This window comes from Mustela lutreola, chromosome 3, assembly GCF_030435805.1.
Source record: "Mustela lutreola isolate mMusLut2 chromosome 3, mMusLut2.pri, whole genome shotgun sequence".
NCBI lineage: Eukaryota > Metazoa > Chordata > Mammalia > Carnivora > Mustelidae > Mustela > Mustela lutreola.
The window spans coordinates 129,106,579-129,129,384 of record NC_081292.1 but is presented as its reverse complement, the minus strand read 5'-3'; the positions used below and the strand labels follow the sequence as shown (position 1 = coordinate 129,129,384).

Genomic DNA, 22,806 nt, shown 5'->3' with positions numbered 1-22,806 from the left:
TCTTTTACTGGTATGTGTATAGGGGACAGTAAAAAAAAAAAATGCTGATGGACTTCCCGTTTTCACATTAAGACTAAAATTACCTTGACAAGAGTTACCTATTAATTCCAGTCCACAAAAACACTATAAAAACAAAGTTCTTACAGCGTAATACTGGCATCCTGCTCGCCTCCTGAAAGCACAGGGACCATCGGGATCATTTTCTTCTTCAGGTTCTGATACAGGGGATGGTACCTAGAAAAAAGAGGCATGATACATTCCATTTAGGAATTCAAAAGCCAACAACAGATCAATCTTTGTAATGGTCTAAAATCAGAATCTGACCACAAACAGTGAATCACTCCTATAGTTTATATAGCAGGCAGTAAATTCTCCCAAATAAAGACTAGCACAGATTTTCTATGGTTAAACATGATTACTTGGGATGGATTAGCTCTTGCAGGAAAGTCAACATGGTATTATGTAATTGCTTCTGAACATGTAAGTACCTAAGAATTAGTAGTTTTAACATATTCCATTTATATTTTGTAAATAATATGCGGCCATACATACTTTATTTTTGACAGTTATGCTTCACCCACAGGTAGATGTATTTTTATGCAGTAACTTTCTCTCTCTGTAATAAAGCCAAAAACTAGGAAGCAAAAAATGGCTTATGAATAGTGCTCCCCTCAAAGACATTAGAGGTCACATATTTTTTCTCAAAGAGAATTCCTTATTTCCCTACTCATTTAAAAAAAAAAATCACTTTTTAAAATAGTTTTTATTTGAATTCCAGTTAGTTAACATAAAGTGTAATATTAGTTTCAAGCACACAGTTTAGTAAAATCACTTTTTAAACATGGCAGATCAGAAGCAGAAAATTAGAAGAGGAAAGGAGACTTCCCTCTTGCAGACTAGCTGCAGAGAGAAGTGATAAGCCCACAACCTGACAGCAAAAGAAAAAATAAAAACTTCCAAAAAGCTATCATATAATTAAAAGGTATTCTGCCTAGAACCTTGTGATCTTAGATTAAATATCCCTATATAATGTGAGTGGACCCCTGGGCAACACTGATCCATTAGAACAAACTCTATAAATGTCATAAAAATGGATTAAATGATATACAAATATACTCTGATACAGCAGAGAAATAATATGGTTTAGATAAACTTCTACCCATGACGGTTAAAATAAAAAAAAAAAGTTTTGGTACTTAAGTTTCAGCAGTCTCGTAATTTCACTTTGGAGTACATCTCTTTTTCTGACAACGCTGGCTCAACCATATTTACTTGCAAATTTTGAACCTCACAAATCCCTCTCTTCCTATTTTGAGAGGAAAAATGTGTCTCCACATTATTTCCAAACTGTGGTAATTACCACTGAGCAGGGTCATCCATGGGAGAAAGGCATTTGTTTGAGGTTCCAATATACCTCCACCAACCCTAAGGGGGAGACATAGAAACAGTAAGCTGGGGCTGATTCTTCTTCCCAGGTTAAAAAGCCCCAAACCTGAAATTTGAAAGGAAATCTTAAATGTGAATTTTATATTTTGATTCCTTTGCATATTGTCTACCTCTTCTAAACTACACACAGGGAAGGGTTACAAAGTCTTAAAATTTTTTTGCATAGAACATACCACCCCTTTGTCCCGACCACCATTCCCCAGGACTGCATTCCAGAATTTGGTCTGAGACATAGGAAAACAGAGTTGATATTCGGAGAATCAGAAGTGTGACTAAGAAAAGATAGGATTTTTAATTCTGCTCTGCTGCAAATCAGTTGGGTAAGTCTTAAGCTAAAATGTTTGTTCTCTTAAGGCTTCCTATTCTTTTCTTCCTTGTTTACTGGGCAAAGAAGAAAACATGATTATTTTAATGATCTTTTTAGAAATAAAATCCTGATTTTATAAAAGCTACATCCTAAAATAGCTGCTCACTGAATGATGTCCAATTATGTAGGTAAATACTTTTTAGTAACAAGAGGATATCATTATAAAATTAATGAGGGTTTTTAAAAAGATCTAGTAAAAGGACAGAGAGGAACCTAAAATTTCAAAATATAATCAAAATTTTGAAATTTTCATGTGGGTCTGATGGCTGGGTCTGATGTGAATAAACACAAGAATTCAGAACAGAAACAAAGGTCCCTTAAATGCATGAGGAATGAACGATTAGCATGTGAGTGTGCCCTACCATTAACGTGATGGACTTATTACAGCTAGAAAGGAAAAGTTTCTAGAGGTCATAATATCACATGTGTCATTCTTAAAGGGCTGGGTGTCTAAAGCAAAACTATGTAAGCTCTTCTGAGTACTACCAATATAAGGCTATTACTGATATATAATAAACCATGTCATATTCTTATTTAAAATTCTTTAATGTCCCAGTATATTTAATGTAGAAGCCATTTGCCACCCGACTACTATTCCAAGCATCATTCTGTTCCAACTCTCTTCTCCTTTGTGTATGCAGCAATGTTTTCACTCATATGCTATTCCCCCTACCTAGAGCCCCTCCCTATTATTTTTCTTTTTTTTTTTTTTTAAGATTTTATTTATTTATTTGACAGAGAGAAATCACAAGTAGATGGAGAGGCAGGCAGAGAGAGAGAGAGAGGGAAGCAGGCTCTCAGCAGAGAGCCCGATGTGGGACTCGATCCCAGGACCCTGAGATCATGACCTGAGCCGAAGGCAGCGGCTTAACCCACTGAGCCACCCAGGCGCCCCTAAAATTAAATGGTTATCACCAAACAAAGCAGCAAAATTTACATTCAAAGTTATAAAATAAAATGCTGGTGGAATATAGTTTTTAAAAAAAGGGAATTATTGGGGCGCCTGGGTGGCTCAGTGGGTTGAAGCCTCTGCCTTCGGCTCGGGTCATGGTCCCAGGGTCCTGGGATCGAGCCCCATGTCGGGCTCTCTGCTCAGCGGGGAGCCTGCTTCCCCTCTCTCGCTCTGCCTGCCTCTCTGCCTATTTATGATCTCTGTCAAATAAATAAATAAAATCTTAAAAAAAAAAAATTTAAAAAATTTAAAAAGGGAATTATTATTGATGAATATTTACAATTAGGTATTAACTATCTTAAAATATTGATAATCCATTTCTAATAGTTTTTTTTTTTTAAGATTTTGTTTATTTTTTTGACAGAGAGAGACACAGTGAGAGAGGGAACACAACAGAGGGAGTGGGACTCAGGGATCATGAACTTGAGCTGAAGTCAGACGCTTAATGACTGAGCCACCCAGGCGCCCCTCTAATAGTCTACTTTAAAATAGGGGGAAAGAATAGTAATGTTCACTTTTACAGAAGATAAAATTGAAAACCACCTAAATGCTCCACAGAGAATAAATTCTACCCAACTGATAGAAAATAATGGAAAGTAAATATCATTTCTGTGGGCACATAAATAATGTGGAAAATGTATATATGCTATATAACATTAGGTGAAGAAAATAAGAATCAAAACTAAGAGGTCAATCATGTTTTAAAATATAGCAATATAAAAGACTAAAAGGAAATGTCTTTAAAATAGTTTTAAAACAAGCACCTGTGGAAATTCATCTTCATCTGAGCTGTGAAAGTCATATTGCTTAATATCACTCTTATTGATCACAGGCAATGTCTCAGGAGTGGGTTGCTGAGATGTTATCAAAGCCTCTGCTTTAGGCTTCTTTGGGTACTTCTTCTTTTGACGAACCACATCAGAAGCCTCTTCTTTCAAAGACAAATGATGAGGGTGCTGTTTACATGACGATTTTTCCCCCAAAAGGAAGAAATGAAAATCATTTTAGCAATCATGAAAAACTATACTGCTCTTTGAAAAACATACATTTTACCCAGGAGGTGATTTTATTTACTGTTTTTAGTATGCAAAAATTACGTGATCATAAATTGAAAAATGTTTTACTTTTTGCAAGTTGTGATTAAAAATCGTAATGGTACTTAATTTTTTATATTGTTATTTATACTTAAACTAAGATGTTAGTGATTTTTAGTAATTGCTTTATTATTATGCAAGCATTTAAAAGTACTTAAATTCAATTTTATTTAAATCCACTGTATTAAAATGAACTTTATTTTTCAAATAACTTGAATTAGATTATAAATTCATTAATTTATTTCTACACTTATTTCCAATCTGCAGCTAGTAATTTTTTTGAGGAAAAATAAGTTTATTAACTAGAAAAAAAAGTTTACGTTTTTAGAATGCATAATTGCTGCCTTCACAGAACAATAATCAAACTGTTCTCAAGTACCCCAGAATTCTGTGACAGCACTTGAGAGGCCATCTGGCAAGAAAATGACTGATGGGGTAGGTTTCTAACCCCCCTTGCTCTCCACTCCTCAGTGGAGAAGTTCTATTTCTATGCATTTTAACATAACAGTATTCCATTTAATAAGTAGGGATTCACTACTTAAAAAGTTTGAAAATGATTATTCTAAGCACCAAAGTACAAGTAATATGAAAGTGAAAAAATATTTAGGAAGTTCTACATTTTCCATGTAGTCCACATTTTTGTTAAAACTACTGCAGGGTCAAAAATGGTATACACAATGAAAGTGCTGCTTAAATAGTAAATTATTTAGTGATATAGCTAAGTCTCATACAATGGATATAGCTATGACATCCAAAAGAAAAGTCCTAACTCTTAGAAACTGCCTATATTTTAAGGTAGGATGTGCGACCAAGCAAATACAGTTATCTCCGATAATGAGGTAGAGCAACAATGGATGCAACCATATCTCTAACACTAGTAAACAGGGGGAGTGTTTATTCTTACAGATAATCTAAAATAGGAATCAATACATAATAAAAGCTGATTCTGTCAGTAATTTCAGGTTGAGATTTCAAATTCTATGCCTATCATATACCTGAAAAAAGCATTAGTTTATATAAAATGGATTAAAAAAAATAACTTAGAAAATTACATTAATTGCACTGGTAAATTTTTGGCTATAGAGGCAAGTGTGATTGAAAAAGAATCAGGTAGGTGGGCTAGATGCCTGTGATGAATAAGAAAGAACTTTGGTGTTTAAATTGACATCAGTTGAATAAAAGGAGGAGTCTTCCTGCTCCACATTCTTCTTTGACCTTTAAGAATGAACCCATGAAAAGTAAGAATTGTGTACATTTTTTAAAAGATGAATTTTCCACAAACACCCTATGTTGCTTTTTAAATCCTGCTACACAGAAAGCTCTATCTAAATACTCAAGTCAATATTTTTTTCTTATTTAAAACTAAACTCCTTAAAGTTTTATTAATTTTTATTATTTCTCAATTGAATAATTAATGTACCACATGAATCCTGAATAAATAAAATTCCTCAAAGTCTGAGAGACTAAAATAATCACGGAGTCTAGATCTTTCTATTAGGAAGAAAACAGGATTTGAATGTTATAGGACTTCTTCAAATCACTCCAACTAGATAGCAGTTGATAAATGCTGGTTCTGGAAGTGATGATGAAAGTAAGAGTAACTTTCAATAGTCTCAATGAAGAAAGCTTTAATCTTAAGATTTTGATGCCTGCCACTCCAACACAGGATTTGTTAAGGCTAGTGATAAAAAGTAGACTTTAATTTACCCATATTCTGTAGGGAAGCAGATGGCATAGTGAAAAGCACACGGTTTTTTTGTTATGAGACCTGGACCTAAACCTTGAATCAGCCCCTTATCAGCTATACGATCTAGAAGTCATACCAGGGTAAAATCTGTGTCAAAGGGCTGCTGTAAGGATTAATGAGTTAATTTGTACGTAAAAATCCGAGAAAGTGCTTGGCAAATACTAAAAACAACACATGTTAATTATGTTTTCCTTAACCAAAGTATTCTAAGACAACTGATGAAACCAGTAATTCTCTGATCAATATTACCATATGGGCTTCTCCCCAGAGGATATTCACCTTAGTTTTACATTCTTGGACTTTGTGATGATTTCCATTATGAAGAGTTGCTGGAGTGGCATATAACTCTTTGTCTGATCTATTGATTTTCACTTCATTAAGGATTTCACCACCATAGTCTCCCAAATGATATCTTGGAAAGGTAACAAAATATAAGAAATGTTTTATAGTTTAAAAATAAAAACAATGATCTTGCAATGAACTGGAACACAACTAATCAAATAGAATTAAATTAATCAGATTATTCTTAAAAGAGAAAACTTACAGGAATAAAGCAGCTCATATTTGGGATTTAGCAAAAACCAACCAACCAAAAAACCTAAGGAATCTCTGAAGGGACACAAAAGACAAATTTCTCACATATTTAATATTTTAAAACACTGGAAAATGATGTTTAGAATGCTTACCTCAGGAATAACATAAAACTGTTAGGTTTGATATAGTTTATTTAACTATATAGGAAAATGACTATCATATTAGAGACACATTTTTTTTTTTTTAAAGATTTATCCATTCTAAAGATAGAGTGCACACAGGAAGGGGGAGCACAGAGGCAAAAGCAGAGAGAGAATCTCCAGCAGACTCCCTGTTGAACATGGAGTCCTCTGCTGAGGGGGGCTTGATCTCAGGATCCTGAGATTATGACCTGAGCTGAAATTAAGAGCTGGATGCCTGAGCCACCCAGGTGCTCCATGGAGAACACACTGTTAAAATGCACTGAAACAAAATAAAATAATCTAAACATTCATTTCCCTCAAATTTTAAAGGAAACTTAAATAAAAAGAATGGTCAAAATGACCCCCAGGTTCTTTTCTAAGTAAAATTCAAGGATTCTGGGAAAAAAAAAATTAAGTGTCTTAGAGGAGCTATATGTATTACACACAAATTTGAAATCCAAACTGATAATCTAGTATTTTTTAAAAAATAGTAACACATGAATTCTTCAAAAAATGTAGAATTTGAGCATCTATTCCAATTGTTTTAAAGCTAGACAAAAAACAAAACAAAACATATGGTTTGGTTATATTTTACCCAACATCTGGCTAAAGCTTTGATTAGTATATAACAGTAGCAATGTTACCTTTTCTCCACAACTTCTAAGGTTAAGTGCAATAGTTCTCGTTTTGTTTTCTCTCTTCTCTTAATCATTTCCAAAATTGTTATGGCTCTACTAAACTCTCGTCTCAACTTCAACATCTTTTCATAAGAGGCTTCATCATTCTTACGATTCTATTGAAAATAAATTTTAGAAGAATAAACAATCCAATTATCCACATTTCCATTTTCATTCAACAAAATCTTATGAGATCCAAATATGTTCCATAAAAGCAAAATGTTAAAAATGTTAAATGTAAAAAATAATCTTAAACAGCAACTACATAAGAGAACCTATCTATTTAACTCTGAAAATAGAAGTATAAGCAAATAGCTCTCAAATATTTAAAAAAAAAAAAGTTGCCCATTGTTGAAAAGACGGAATAACAGAAGGGATCATTCCAATGTAAACAAAATCTTAAGTCTGCCTGAAACAAAACCTAGTGTACCAGAAAATGTAGTCCATTCAAATTGATGCAATATATTTTCTAGTGACAGAGAGAAACAGTTCTGTCAACTCAAGGTTACCTAAAAATAGCCAAAATGGGTCTCTATCCATCTATCCAGTTCTGTAATTGTGGGCTGGAAGGTTCAATATACCACAATATAAACACTTGCCTTGACAAGCAAAACCACTCAGAAACTCAAGATATAAAACTGTAAGTCGGATATAAAGCATCTCAAGGAATGTAATTATTATGTTTCAAAGTAATTAACACCTCTCATTGCAGGGCAAAAACCAAGTGAAAACTCTGAATTTTAGAGTATTGTTAAGAAGTTCCTTCTTCTTAAGAAGATTTAATTAACAACTCAGAGTGAAAGTCCTGCTTAGTAATTAGACAAGGCTCAGTTGTAATTAGCAGCATCTATCTGCCTATGAAAGTTACGGTTAATATATTTTGTTTAATCAAATAACCACAGAATATTTATATTAGGCATGGAACTATTTGCTTAAAAACAGACCTTATTCTATGTATCTTATTATTCTATGTATCCAGACAGACTGCATTTACACAATCTTTCCACCCTTGAGTTAATAACTCAATATGACATTATGACCCAGCAACTGTACTAGGTATTTACCCAAGGGATACAAAAATAGTGATCTGAAGGGGAACATGTACCTCAATGTAAGAGCACTATCCACAATAGCCAAAATATGGAAAAAGCCCACATGTCTGTAGACTGATGAATGAATAATGGATGTGTGTGTGTGCCTATCTCTTTTTCTATATATACATATATAAAATGAAATATTACTCAGCCATAAAAAAGAATGCAATCTTGCCACTTGCAATGGCATGGATGGAAGTAGAGTGTATTATGCTAAGTGAAATTATTCAGTAAGAGAAAGATAAATACCCTATGATTTCACTCATATGTCAAACTAAAGAAACAAAATAGATGAACATGGGGGAAGGGAAGGAAAAATAAAAATAACAGAGAAAGAGTCAAACCATTAGAGACTCTTAACTTCAGAGAACAAACTGAGAGTTCCTGGAGGGAAGGTGGGTGGGATATGGGATAACTGGGTGATGGGGATTAAGAAGAGGACTTGATATAATGACCACTGGGTGTTATATATAAACGATGAATCACTAAATTCTACCCCATATACACACACACACACACACACACACACACACACACACAAGTAAGTAAAATTAGTAGTCATATTTTAAAAAATTTTTGAGACTAGATGAATATACACTGCCCCTTCATCCCTAAGCACTTTATTTTTTTATTTTTTAAAGATTTTATTTATTTATTTGCCAGAGACAGAGGGAGAGAGAGCGAGCACAGGCAGACAAAGAGGCAGGAAGAGGCAGAGGGAGAAGCAGGCTCCCTGCCGAGCAAGGAGCCCGATGTGGGACTCGATCCCAGGACTCTGGGATCATGACCTGAGCCGAAGGCAGCTGCTTAACCAACTGAGCCACCCAGGCGTCCCCCTAAGCACTTTAATATGGACTTTACAGAAACAGTGATACTCTCTTATATAACCAATACTAGTTTCAAAATCAGGAAATTAACATTGACTTTATTCATATTTCACTAATTATCCCACTAATGTCCTTTTTGACAACAAATATAATTCTAAATACATTTTTAATATGTCTACATAATTGTTGCTATGATGGACATTAGCGGGACAATTTTTATTATTAAATTCACTCATAACATCAAATTTTTTCTTGGTCTAGGATCTGATTCAGGATTACAAATGTACTTAGTTGTCATGTCACTTTAATTTCCTATGATTTGGAATAGTTCCTTTGTCTTTCTACAGTGATCATGACCTTGACATTTTTAAAAAAGATTTATTTATTTATGTGGGGGGGAGGAGTCTTAAGCAGACTCCACACTGAGTGCAGAGCCTGACGCAAGGCTCCATCCCACGACCCTAAGATCACAATCTGAGCTGAAGCCTAGAGGTGGCTGCTTAACTGCCCATGCCATCCAGGCATCCCAAGATCTTGACATTTTTAAAAAATAGTAACCACTCATTTTTGTAGGGCTGTTCCTCAATTTGGGTTTCTTTGATGTTTTTTCATAATTTAATTCAGGTTATATTTTCTTAATAGGATTATCACATAAGTGGTATTGTATCCCTCTCCTATGTCAGGAGTTAAATGATACTTATTTGTCTCCTTACTGTTGATGGTAACTTTGTTTACTTAAGATGATGTCTGTCAGCTTTCTTCAAATAACTGTTTTTTCCTTTTTAAATTAAAAGATTATGTACCTTGTTTCTCATCAAATTTCCTCCCAATACTTTATGATTATTATTACTATCATGGTTGCCAAATGGCGATTTTCAAACTTCCTCATTCCACTGACACTCAAAGGTAAAATTCTACTGTTAAGGGAAAGTGTTCCCTTCTATCAATCCATCCATTTACCAATCATCCATCCATCCATTCGTCCATCCGTCCATCCATCTATTTATATCAGTATGGACTCATGGATTACTTATACTCTATGGGTTATTCATTACTGTATTTATACTGACACTTAGAACTGTCCCACATCTGGTTAGTAGAGTTCCCCTTCAAGCTGGCTCTTCAGGCCGTCCAACATTCAGATCGGTCTAACATTCCTTAATTTTCAATCAACAGTCTTACTTTCTGGCATAGCAGAATGCCAGATAAGCTTATCCTTATACTTTCCTAGCCCTCGACCAGGAAACACTATTTTCCTAAGAAAATGGAAATGATCTACATAGTAGGCATGCTCACTGTTACTCAGCATCATTGCTTCTAGACCCTCTCAGCAAACAGAACTTAAGAAATAACACCTGTAATATGTATAGGTACATATACATGCACAGATCCACATCTATTTCTGACTCTTTCTCTATAAAAACAGTGAGTTCATACTGACATTTTCTCCATGCTTTTCAGATGGCCCTAATCCTGTTTTTAAATCCACTCATTTTCTTTATCTGTCGTCACAACAGTCCCTGCTCTGGACCAACTCTTCTCTCCTTGTTCCCAGTTACATATTATAGTTCTGACCTACTGCCAAATCTCTAGGAAGTGGTTCTCAAACTGCTGCACTTTTTCACTTTTAAATTGTTGCACTTTAGAATTAACTACAGATATTTTTATAACCAAGGGTAATTCACAGGAGACTGTCATGCAGCCAGACTGAGAACAACTACTCTTGAGTTTCCTCTCCTATCTATCTTGTTTATTCTGGGCCACACAGAAGGAGGAGAGAAAGTGCAGTTGTTAACAGTTGTATCTATGGGATTAAACATATTAAACACACATGCTGATTCAAGACTTTCCAATCAGTGCTTTCAGACATGCTGGTGCCTTAAGACTTTCTCATTTAAGAATGTCCTTAAGTACTTAAGCACTCGCATATTAAATATTAGTTTAGTGAATTAAAATTAAATTCTAGACTGCCAAGAAAATATTTCAGAAGTCCTTTATTTAAGAACCTTTATATCTAGCTATATACACGTTTTCAATTTTGTGGAAACGAAAGTAGAGAACCATTGTTAGCTGTATTCATTTTTGTATATCCCATTGCCCACCTCTGAATACCTAGGGGTATCTACTATTGACTGCTTTCCCAACGTTCTCATTTTGAAACACATAAATATTTCTAAGCTGTATTAGTGTGCATGAAGGGTCCCACAACTGAAAACAGAGAGGAATAAAAAGACTACCAGAAAAGAAAATGGACCACTCTACAGAGGAAGGTCAAAATAACAGATAAAAGAAAGGGTAGAAATTAGTGTCAGGAAAAAGTGGTAGTAGTTATTCACAATGGTGAAGCACCTAAACATATGAACCCAGTCTAGCAATTCTCAATATACACTAGTTAGAAAACAGTGATTTAATCTATTTAAGAATTAAACGAATTTAAATATTTAGAATATTCTTTACATGTCAATAAATACTGCTAATTTTAAGTACCCACTCATTAAAAGAAGTCCAATGATACTCTTCCTTCAAAACACATTGCTAAAAGTCTATGTTTTACAATACAGCTGAATCAATTACATTGCTTTTAAAGATCCTACTTATTTATCTGAGAGAAAAAGCATGAGCAGGAGTGGTGACAGGGGCAGAGGGAGAAGCAGACTCCCTGCTGAGCAGGGAGATATAGGGGTTGATCCCAAGACCTGAGGATCATGACCTGAGCTGAGGGCAGATGCTTAACCGACTCAGTCATCCAGGTGCCCCAATTACATTTTTTTAAAAAAGCAGATGGTAGTTCAGATTTTTTAATGGTTCAGATAGACCTCTCCTTCCTCATGTTCAATTGTCTATATTTATAAACTTACCTCATGTTAGTCTTTTCTAAGCAAGATGTTAGATCTCCATAAAGTATCTTAGATTTCCTTAGCTAAGAACTGAAATGCCAAATTGAAAACTTAGCCTGGGTTAGGGTATGTCATCTACACTTGGGAAATCCAAGAAAGACTTAACAGAAAGTGGTTGTTAACCAGTAAGAGAATTTCTCCTAAAATACACTATTCCTAGCAGCTGTTACGCTTCACAGCTGTTATATTAACAACTGACAATGACAAGCTTTTAATATTAGGAGAAACTGGAATCCACAGAAAATGCTTTGCCTCCAAATCACAATTACTCATGGCTTTTACATTTATATGTTCCAATTTTTTGTGGGTTAGAGAATGTATTACTATGTATGGTGTTTACTGTTAATTATGAGAAATGGAAGACAGTGAATACCCCCTCTGAAGTTAACAGGTTCCTCTATACCATAACATTCCGTAACATGAGACCTTTTTCTCTCAAAATTCCAGCTCATACTGCTTCTGAAAGGCAGATGGGGACAAGTTCATCAATTTGAAATTTGCCACAATGGACAACTCAGAAAAGAAGAAAAACATTCCACTCTTACTTTTGACTATTGTCAGAACAGGCTTGAAAATGAACTTTCCCTACATCTCATGACCCCATAGTAGGTAGAGGCAGTAAAGTCCATTTTTATTTGCAAGAATTAGAATGTGGTTTCAAAGGAGATATTAAGTTCTTAAGCTATCTAAGAGGGTATGTATAGAATTTACCGAAGAACTCAAATTTCTGAGGTACATAAAGATATATAATTCCTTTTACTACTTCAATTTCAAGTCTGAAACGGTATAAATAGACCTATAAAGGGCATGGGTATTATACCAACAGAAGCTGACCGATGAAGCTACTGAAGAGAGCAGGATTTCTAACGTTAAGTTTAACAATGTTATTAGCTCCCCTGTATGTTCAAGGTATTCAAAATTATTGAAGTTATTAGCAGAAAAAAAACTGGTCTTAAGTACTATTAAGGCACACTCAATTAAATCTAATTTGCACATTACCTTTCGAGTTTGCATTTTCTCTGTTCTCCTCCGAAAGGCAACATAAGGGTCATTGTTGGTAGAGCCGTCTCTTTTCTCTTGTTTTATCTGAGGAATGAGGGATGGCCCCCTGCAGTTTTTACGTTTTCTTACCCAGTAGTCATACACAGCTTTAATAAGGTAATCATCTTCATTTAGCAGCAGTTTTGCTTCCTGAAGTGTTACAAGCTAAATGAAAAATACAAATTGTCGTCATCCATAAGGTTTGAAAAAGAGAAATCAAAGTTAAGCTATATATACCTATAGAAAAAAATGTCATCAGTCTAACAATTATGATCAGACATCATAATGGCAGAAAACACAATTCAATTTTGAAATTTTATGAAGGATTTATTGGTAAAAAGATTTATCTAAAAAACTGTATTTTGCTCTGAGAGATACTAAGTACCAGAACTTATAATATTTAAGAAGTCTAAATGAACAACAGTTGAGAAGATTTATGCCTCAGTTAAGTCTGTTGTTATGTCTGGAATAGTGATCCTAGGATGGTTCCTCTAGGAACTGTCACACTGGTATTTTAGGGATCCACTTCTTTATCAATGCATATATATATAAAGCTGACGTATCTCAAACTAAGGGTTTGGAAAAATTTGCTTGGTCATATCTATTTCCTTACTGCTGGTGAAGATACAATAGATTGATCAGCTTTAGCAGAATGAATTATGGGTTAATCACATCCATCTACAGTGAACTCTAAATAAAGATAATGGGAGCTTTAAGTCTCCAGTTGTAAGACTGGAAAACCTCAGTGAAGGGCATGCCAATCTTTTCACTTTTATCATTTTGGAGATGAAGATTCATTTTTAAAACAAATTGAGGTATCTCCTAAGAAATGTTTTGCTAAAACATTTCCCCTTGGAAATGAAGGGGAAAATTTTCTTTCTGAAACTGTAAGATCAATATAGGAATTGATCTGATGGTTGTTATGAAGTCAACTAAAGATAGCATGACCCAACAAATAAATCTGATTTCTCATACTGGTGTAATTTCACAGAATAAATGCAATGGTCATTGGACTTCCAGTCCTATGATGGTGATTATCAGGGCTAATGAGTTTTTTTTTTTTTTTTTAAAGATTTATTTATTTATTTATTTATTTGGCAGAGATCACAAGTAGGCAGAGAGGCAGGCAGAGAGAGAGAGGAGGAAGCAGGCTCCCTGCCGAGCATAGAGCCCGATGCGGGGCTCTCCATCCCAGGTCCCTGGGATCATGACCTGAGCAGAAGGCAGAGGCTTTAACCCACTGAGCCATCCAGGCGCCCTTAATTAGTTGGTTTCTTATTATAAGTTGACTGCCAAGACAGGCCACAGGAAGAGAATATACTGACAATGACAACTCAAGTATTCTAGTTCATGTAATGATTACATTTAGTGCAATAAAATTTTATGTGCCCACAGTTTGGCTTAATCAATGTCTCAGTGAAGTCATATTAATTTCATCTGAATGGCTGAGTAACTTGGGTCTTTAAAGTGGTGGGCCAGAGCCTGGAACAAGATATCAAACTGAAAGAACTAATACTTCAAACATCAACTTTAAACGGGCACCTTTGTTATCTGAAGTTCTCTGGAATAGTTCAAGGTCTATATGGTGCCAGTGGTAGAGTAAGAACCAAGCTTTCTGGATCTAATAAAATTCAACCTCATGCTTACAGGATCGTAACATTACTGGGAGCTTTTGTGTGCTCTGGGAACCAAGGGAAACAATGCTGTGATATGCTACACATCTTCAACTGTTTGGTCATTCTGCTTCTGATAAAAAAACCTTCACTAATGATATCAAGAACATACTTTAACTTTAGAGTGGGGAGGAGGATAGGTTTCTTCCTATCAAGCCATAGAGCAGTAGTGAGATTCTTACATAATACTATCAGGATAACACTGCTTCCTATTCTCCCTGCAGGAGAAGTAAGGGGATTAAAACTCTGCCTCAGATTTCCTTCTCTGGTGCTTTTTGCTCCTTCTACAAAGGTCCTCTGCCTGGTTGATAAGTACCCTCTTCATATCTTAGATAATAAGAATTCAATACACTGTTTACAATTAAACATCCTGATATTTCTTTCCAATGTTAACCTTATTTTTCAGTTTGTTGATGTTTTTATGTTGCTATACAGTAAATTTTTATTTTACTGAGTAACTGAGTTTTAATCATTCTGTTAAAATTATCTTTAGTTATTCTAAGGCAATTAGTATCACTTGTATCATTATTATCATCATGCTGGTAGCATCAATTTGAGTGAGTAAGAACTAGTTGTAGATTAGATAAAGTAGTCCCAAATTATTAGGACACAATTAAAAATCCACAAAATCAGAATCCTATTATTACTTTTCTATCTTAAGAAAAAAGTTCTGCCATTTAGCACTTTCTCTACTAGAAAGCAGTGAAAACTAGTATTTACTTGACAAAAAGGTCAGTGATAAAACTTATTATTTCCAAGATACCTCTGAGTTATTTGATTTACTTACTTTGGGGGCTTGGAGATGAGATAAAAATTATTCCACTAGCTGGACTTTTCTTCTAGATTGCCACTAGCTTCATGAGGACAAGGATCACTTAGTTTGTTTACATACAGATTCATGGTTCAGCAATTTCAAGAAATATATTTATAACACATAAATGAATAAACTATGTATTAAAAAGCAGTATTTTAAAAATATAGTCAGTAAAGCAATAAACAATAATCAACTACTATCAGTCTATCATTGTGTTACATAGGTTGTGGGGAAATTAGGGGAAAAAATTTCAAGATAAAACTACTACCAACAGAAACTCAGAATATGACAATCAAGGCAAGACAAATACAATTTAAACAATGAGAGAAGAATGTCAGAACTTTAGAATTCAGTATTAGTGCATTAAGATACAGGACAGAACCACAAAATACTCTACCTGGGAGTGCTTGAATTGGTAGCTTAAGAGACAAGTATAATTTCTGAGGACAGATATTGAAGAAAAGAGCTAACAAGAGGTAGAAGAGGAGGAGATGAAGAAAGAAGAAGAAAAGATTCGAGAAATGTGGAGGTCAACAGCATCCACTACTATGGGGATATTTAGTAGGATACAGGCTGAAATGAATGGATGATAATGAGAAGGCCATTGGTGACCTAGGTGCAATCAGTCTACTGAAATATACCGGAGTAGAGAAAAACGTTAAACAGCACATCTAACCTTTTTAAAATGTAACTGACGGGGGGGGGGGGGAGACAAAGGGTGGTAATTTATAGATAAAGATGGGGTCAAATGAAAGGGTTCTCTTGGAAAAAGGGACCCTTGGCATATTTTTGGGCAAAGAGAGAATGAAGAAATGAGAGAAGAGATAATTAAAGATGAAATATGCAAGGAATATACTGGTACATGAGGAAGAGTTAAAATTAAAATTTAGGGACTGAAGGAAAAGAGATAAAAAACACATCATTGCGAATTTTGGGAGTCACTGTAGTTAACTCTCTTAACTACACATGATCCTGTATCATGTAGAAAAAAAAAAAAGAAACATAAACTTGAGAGGTCTGTGGACCACCTAGACGGAGATGCCAACAGGAAGCACAAAAAGAGAAAAATGTCCTGGAGTTTGAGAAGGAGGTCAAGTATAAGGATATACGTATTATTACCCTCACAAAAATCCTTGCTAAGGGGATATTAACCCCAATCACACAGTAAGACGACCAAGGACAGAATTTCAACAAACTCTGATGTTTGCAGATATTAATGAGAGGATTCAGTAAAAGACAATTACGAGGAATGATCACAGAAAATAATTTTAAAAATCAGAAAAGAATAAAGCATATTCAAAACACCAAAGGTGATTAGTTCAAAGAAATGAGGAGAGCTCAATTAAAATAAATGAGTGGGGGGACGCCTGGGTGGCTCAGTGGGTTAAGCCACTGTCTTTAGCTCAGGTCATGATCCCAGGGTCCTGGGATCGAGCCCCAAATCGGGCTCTCTGCTCAGCAGGGAGCCTGCTTCCTCCTCTGTCTCTGCCTGCCTCTCTGCCTGCTTGTCATCTCTCTCTGTCAAATAAATAAATAAAATCTTTAAAATAAATGAATGGGGACTATATAATGACAGCATTTGGCTGTGATCAGTCTGTTTTTATGTCTTCTCTATCAACCTAATAAATACTGCTTTAACCACAAACTTGATTTCTTGCTTTGAGATCTGCTACTATGTCAGTAAAGAAACCCAGGAATCCATAGTTCAGGCACTCAGAATGACAATAGTCTTTGATATCTTTAATCTGTAGTCCTAATAACAGGACCATTATCTTGTCCCTAAAATGAACCTCCACCTTTGTCTACACTGCTGAAAGCAGGTGCTCTCACGCTGAGCCTACCAGGCTTTAGGGTTTAAAGCCTATCACTGAGCGAAGAGAAGTAAAACAGGTATTTTACTGATTATACATAGATCATTAATTGTATTGTTCACAAATGCTTTTTGTTTATCCTGTCCCCACTTAGATAATAAGCTCCCCAAGGGCAGAACTTCTGTCATCTCTCTTGTTCACCCAAGTACTAAATAATTATTTCTTACAGAAATGAAATAAAGCAAATTACAGAACAGAGAGCTGAAGGCTATACTCCCAGTAATTTGAGCAATCATGGAAAATAACAGAAATACCAAAGTAAAGACCAAACTTAGGACTGCTAGAAAAGTTTGCATATTAAGAAGAAAAATGAAATCATACCTAATGCCTGTGATCAAAATCTCAGGAAAACTGCACTAGTAAGAATATTTTTGATACTCAATCTGATAATTAAAACAAATTTGCAATAAAAAAAGACAATCTCTCAAAAACCAAGTTGAATTTTATAAAATTCAGTTTTCAATGTACTTCTTTTGATTGCACATCAAATATTACTTTCCATCCAAATGGGGGGAAAATATTAGTAGAAAGGCTAAATATGCAGCAAAGTCCTCTCACAATAGAAAAGTTTTTAAAAATGTTTTGAATAGCTGGTAATACTTCAAGGATTTAAAGGACTTAACCTGGGAGGTAAAGGAAAATAACGAATTTGTAATGGGTAAACTAGTGAAAAGTGTTTAACAGTCTACTGTAAAACATTTATTTATTTCTGTAACTTACTAATTAATAACAATATATTAATACACCACACAAGTACACCAAGAAGTTATTTTAAAAAGTAGTTTATTTTTTAAATCCAATTACAATATCTATACATGTACAGAACAGTAAATTAGCAAAAGAACATAAAAATCACCAATAATTCTATCACCTAAATAGAATCATTACTGGTATTTTGTTGGGCTTTCTTCATCTTTTATTCAATGCACACATATAAATGTAAATGATTTAAATGAATCTCAGAGATTTGTACTTAAACAATTCTGTATCCTTTTTTTGAACTCTAACATTATATAATGAGCAATTTCCACTGATATTCAAAATGGTTTTTAATGGCTGTGTGATATTCTACCCTACAAACAACTTAAGTTATTGTGAACATCCTTGTTCAAAAATCTTTGACATTTTCACTAATTTTTTTGAGAATGATTCCTAGAGGCAGGATTACTAAACCAAAAAGTACAAACATTTTAAGGTTCCTGACATATATTGTCTAATTGCTTTCCAAAAAGACTACACCATTTTCAGTTCTCTATATCATATTTAGATAGTCCACTAAAGAAAATCATCTCCTTGTGAAAATTTTTTTCTTCACTTAAAAATTATAAATATGTAAGTAAAATTAAAAATACATCTAAAATGATAATAAGTACCTTAATAAATGTGAGCAACTAAGAAGGCTTTGGTATGAGTTGTCTGCCTCAGAGATACAACCAAGCAAATTTAGCCTTTGAAAAGGATCAAGATGTTGTATAGCATTGCAGCTAGTATTATTTTTATATCCAAACAAGAAAAAAGGTCAGAATAGTACTCTTCATACTTCTATTCAAAGAAATTCGGTTAAGTATTCAGTTCAAGGAATATTATATATAGAAATTCTAGGAAAATTCAGTAGGCAGTATAATACAAAACACTCAGGTCTAAAGAAAATGCAAAATAAAGTTGCTAACTGGATTAATTTTAAGACAGGAGACATTTTTACAAGGTACAGTACCTGATTAGAACTGGCTTTTTCAAGTCTGTCAATCATAATTTCAAATTGCAAAGGCTTAATTTCCATCTTTCTGTTAAGTCTATTTAATAAGGTCTCATCTTCTGAATCCATATCATAATCTGGTTGCTCGTTGTCTAGATTAAAGGCTAGAAAAGAAAAGAAAAATTCTTCAAACTGAGGAGAAATTATGGAGTTATATAGTGTTTATATTTGACCACAGAATACTTCCAAATTACAATGCACTGACCAAAGAGTTGCTCATGAGCTGACATCTAAAAACTGGTTCCTGAGTACACGGGAAACTAATGTAACATACATTCTGCACCAGCTATAGTGTAAAATAATAATAATAATAATAAAAATTTTAAATTGGTTTCAGAGACTAAAAGCACAGTGGAAGAAAAAAAATCTTAATTCATATATGACTTGAAGTATAATAGAATAGTAAAAGCAATAACTAAGATTAATTTATTTTAAAAATAAAGGATCACAACAACTTCTAAATGGGAAAAAATATTTGCAAATGACATATCTGATAAAGGGTTAGTATTCAAAAGATATAAATAATTTATACAACTCAACACCAAAAAAACAAATAATCCAACTAAAATGGGGCACCTGGGTGGCTCAATGGGTTAAAGCCTCTGCCTTTGGCTCAGATCATGATCCCAGGGTCCTGGGATGGAGTCCCAAATCAGGCTCTAGGCTCAGCAGGGAGACTGCTTCTCAGTCTTTCTCTGCCTACTTCTCTGCCTACTTGTGATCTCTGTCTCTCAAATAAAAAAATAAAATCTTAAAAAAAAAAAAAACAGGCAGAAGATATGAATAGACATTTTTCAAAAGGCATACAGACAGCAGAAAGACACATGAAAAGATGCTCAACATCACTCATCACCTCGCAAATGCAAGTCAAAACTATAAATATATTACTTCACACCTGTCAGAATGGCTAAAATAAAAAAACTCATCCGTAAGTGTTGGCGAGGAAGTGGAAAAAAAGGAACCATCTTGCACTTGGTGGGAATGCAAACTGCTGCAGCTACTGTGGAGTATGAAGGTTTCTTAAAAAGTTAAAAACAGAACCACCCTATAACCACCCTATACCACCCTATACCACTACTGGGTATCTATCCAAAAAATAAAAAACACTAATTCATAGGGATATATGCACACCTATGTTATTGCAGCATTATTTAAAACAGCCAAACTATGGCAGCAGCCCAAGTATCCATCAATAGATGAATGGATAAAGAAAATATGGTACACATACAATGGAATATTATTCAGTCATAAAAAGAAATCTTGTCATTTGTAATGACATACAGGGAGCTAGAGAGTAAAATGCTAAGTGCAATAAACCAGTCAAAGAAAGACAAATACCATATGACCTTATGCATACATAGAATTTAAGAAAGAAAACAAATGAAAAAAGGAAAAAAGAAAAGAGAAAGACAAACCAGAAACCAGGCTCTTAACTATAGAGAACAGATTACTAGAGGGGCAGTGGGGGAAGGAAGGGAAGAGGTGTAATAGGTGAAGGGGATTAACTGTACACTTACTCTGAGGAAAAGTGAGCAATATACCCAATAGCTGAATCACTGTATTATGCACCTGAAACTAATATAATGCTATATATTAACTAAACTGGAATTAAAACAAAAAACAATTAGAAATACTTTTCACCAATAGAAAAAAATAAAGCATCACAAATTATATGCCCAAACAGTAGCAATTATTTAAAAAAAAAAAAAAAAAAAAAGATGGTATGGATTTGTCAACATGGTAGTTTGGTAACACAGTGAGAAGCTACAGAAGAAAATGAAGAATCTAGAAATAAGGGCACCTGGCTGGTTCAGACAGAAAAGTAGGAGACTCTTGATCTTGGGGTCATGAGTTCCAGCCCCATGCTCATGTAGAGATTACTCAAACCAAATCTTTAAAAAAAAAAAAAAAAAGAGAGAGAAAAGAAAAGAAACGAAAGAAAGAAAGAAAAAAAGAAAAAAGAGTCTAGAAATAAACTCAAGTACAAAGAATGGAATGGCATTTCAAAACACTGAGGATAAAGTAGATAATTAAAAAAGGATCCTACTTATTAGTTATCTTTAAAAAACTTAACCTGGAGGGGCGCCTGGGTGGCTCAGTGGGTTAAGCTGCTGCCTTCGGCTCAGGTCATGATCTCAGGGTCCTGGGATCGAGTCCCACGTCGGGCTCTCTGCTCAGCAGGGAGCTTGCTTCCCTTCCTCTCTCTCTGCCTGCCTCTCTGTCTATTTGTGATCTCTCTCTATCAAATAAATAAATAAAATCTTTAAAAAAAAAAAAAATAAAAAAAAATAAAAAACTTAACCTGGAATTCTACCTTATTCCTAATACCAATAAATGATATATTTAACAAAATTTCATAATAAAAAATAAAACAAAAAAATGCTAGAAGAAAATGCAAGGGGAAAATGTATGGGAGGGTACAAGCTCAGAAGCCATAAAAGTGATTAAATACATGGAAACACAAAAATAAGATATATTTCACTTATCAAAAGACTAAAATCTAAAACTTGGTGATATACTATTTTGGAGTGAATGGGGGACTGAAGAGGAAATTAAAGCTGTTTTTTTGTTCAATTAAAAACACAAACTCTTGGACTTGTCAATTCTATTTCTAGGAATTTATTCTCTACACACACATAGAGAAAAAGATAAAATATACAAGAGTGTAAGATGTGATACTGTAAGAAGTAAAAAATATAAAACAAGCAATGTATGTGGGAACAGAAAAACATATGATGATTTGTACATACATGCAGTAGATGGAAGCCCTAAAAATGAATGACAACAATGTATGTATACTAATATGGAAAGAAACCAATCTTAACAGGCAAGAAAAGCTAAGGTATAGAATAGTGTACATGTGCATTTACACATATTTTAAAATATAGAGTATGTACATATACACAGATACATATTCTTATAAATGCACAGTGTTTTTTTTAAGGATTTATAAATTTACTTGAGAGAGAGAACAAGCATGAATGGCAGAGGCAGAGAGGAAGAGAGAATCTCAGGAGATTCCATGCCGAGTGCAGAGTTTGAAGCAGTGCTTGATCTCACAATCCTGGAGGTCAGAACCCCAGCGGGAAGCAAGAATCTGATGCTCAACCAACTGGACAACCCATATGTGCCCAGAATATATTTGTTTAAAAAATATTATTTATTTATTGACAGACAGAGAGAGAAAGCACAAGCAGGGGAGAGGGGCAAAGGGAGAAAGAGAAGCAGGCTCCCCACAGAGCAGGGAGCCTGATGTGCAGCTTGATCCCAGGACCCTGTGATTACAACCTGAGCCGAAGGCAGATGCTTAACCAACTTAGCCACACAGGTGCTCCAGAATATGTTTTTTATATAGTAAACAAAGATATGTTTTTAAAAGGGTAAGGAGAACACACACATACACACATATGCTCTCTTATAATCACAGAGTATTTTTGGAAGGATACACAAGCAAGTGGTAATAGCTTTCCACTTCTGGGAGGGAGACTGTATAGGTTGAGAAGTGAGTGTAACCTGCTGTTTGAATATACAAGGCATTTACAAGGTGACTGGTTATAGCTTACAGAGGTGGTCTAAAATTAGCTGATAAAGCACATACTACTTCTCGCTAAAGGTACCTTTCAAAGTCCCTTATATTACCTTTTACTTGGATATATTCATATTCAAGTATCCAACAGGCATAGCTATGCAGTGGAATGAAAATATAAAGAACCCCAAAGAAGAAATAATGCAAGAAAACTTCCCAGAGCCAAAAAATGACAAGTTTTCAGATTAAAAGGGTTTACTGCTTATGGCAGCGTTATCAACAAAAGCCAAACTATGGAAAGAGCCCAA

General features: G+C 34.5%; 1 protein-coding gene across 4 annotated transcripts in view; it reads right to left on the bottom strand.

Moving 5' to 3' along the window:
• The window catches only part of EPC2 (enhancer of polycomb homolog 2), a 113,694-nt gene that overhangs the window by 17,271 nt on the left and 73,617 nt on the right, over positions 1 to 22,806 (bottom strand). For 3 of the 4 annotated variants that reach the window (XM_059166808.1, XM_059166811.1, XM_059166810.1), the window contains 6 exons: positions 18,931 to 19,076; positions 12,817 to 13,023; positions 6,967 to 7,115; positions 5,886 to 6,018; positions 3,530 to 3,721; positions 145 to 234 (listed from right to left, as the gene is read on the bottom strand). In XM_059166808.1, the coding sequence (XP_059022791.1) occupies positions 145 to 234; positions 3,530 to 3,721; positions 5,886 to 6,018; positions 6,967 to 7,115; positions 12,817 to 13,023; positions 18,931 to 19,076 (917 nt within the window). The remainder of the gene's footprint in view (positions 1 to 144; positions 235 to 3,529; positions 3,722 to 5,885; positions 6,019 to 6,966; positions 7,116 to 12,816; positions 13,024 to 18,930; positions 19,077 to 22,806) is intronic. The other variant, XM_059166809.1, reaches the window with a different exon arrangement.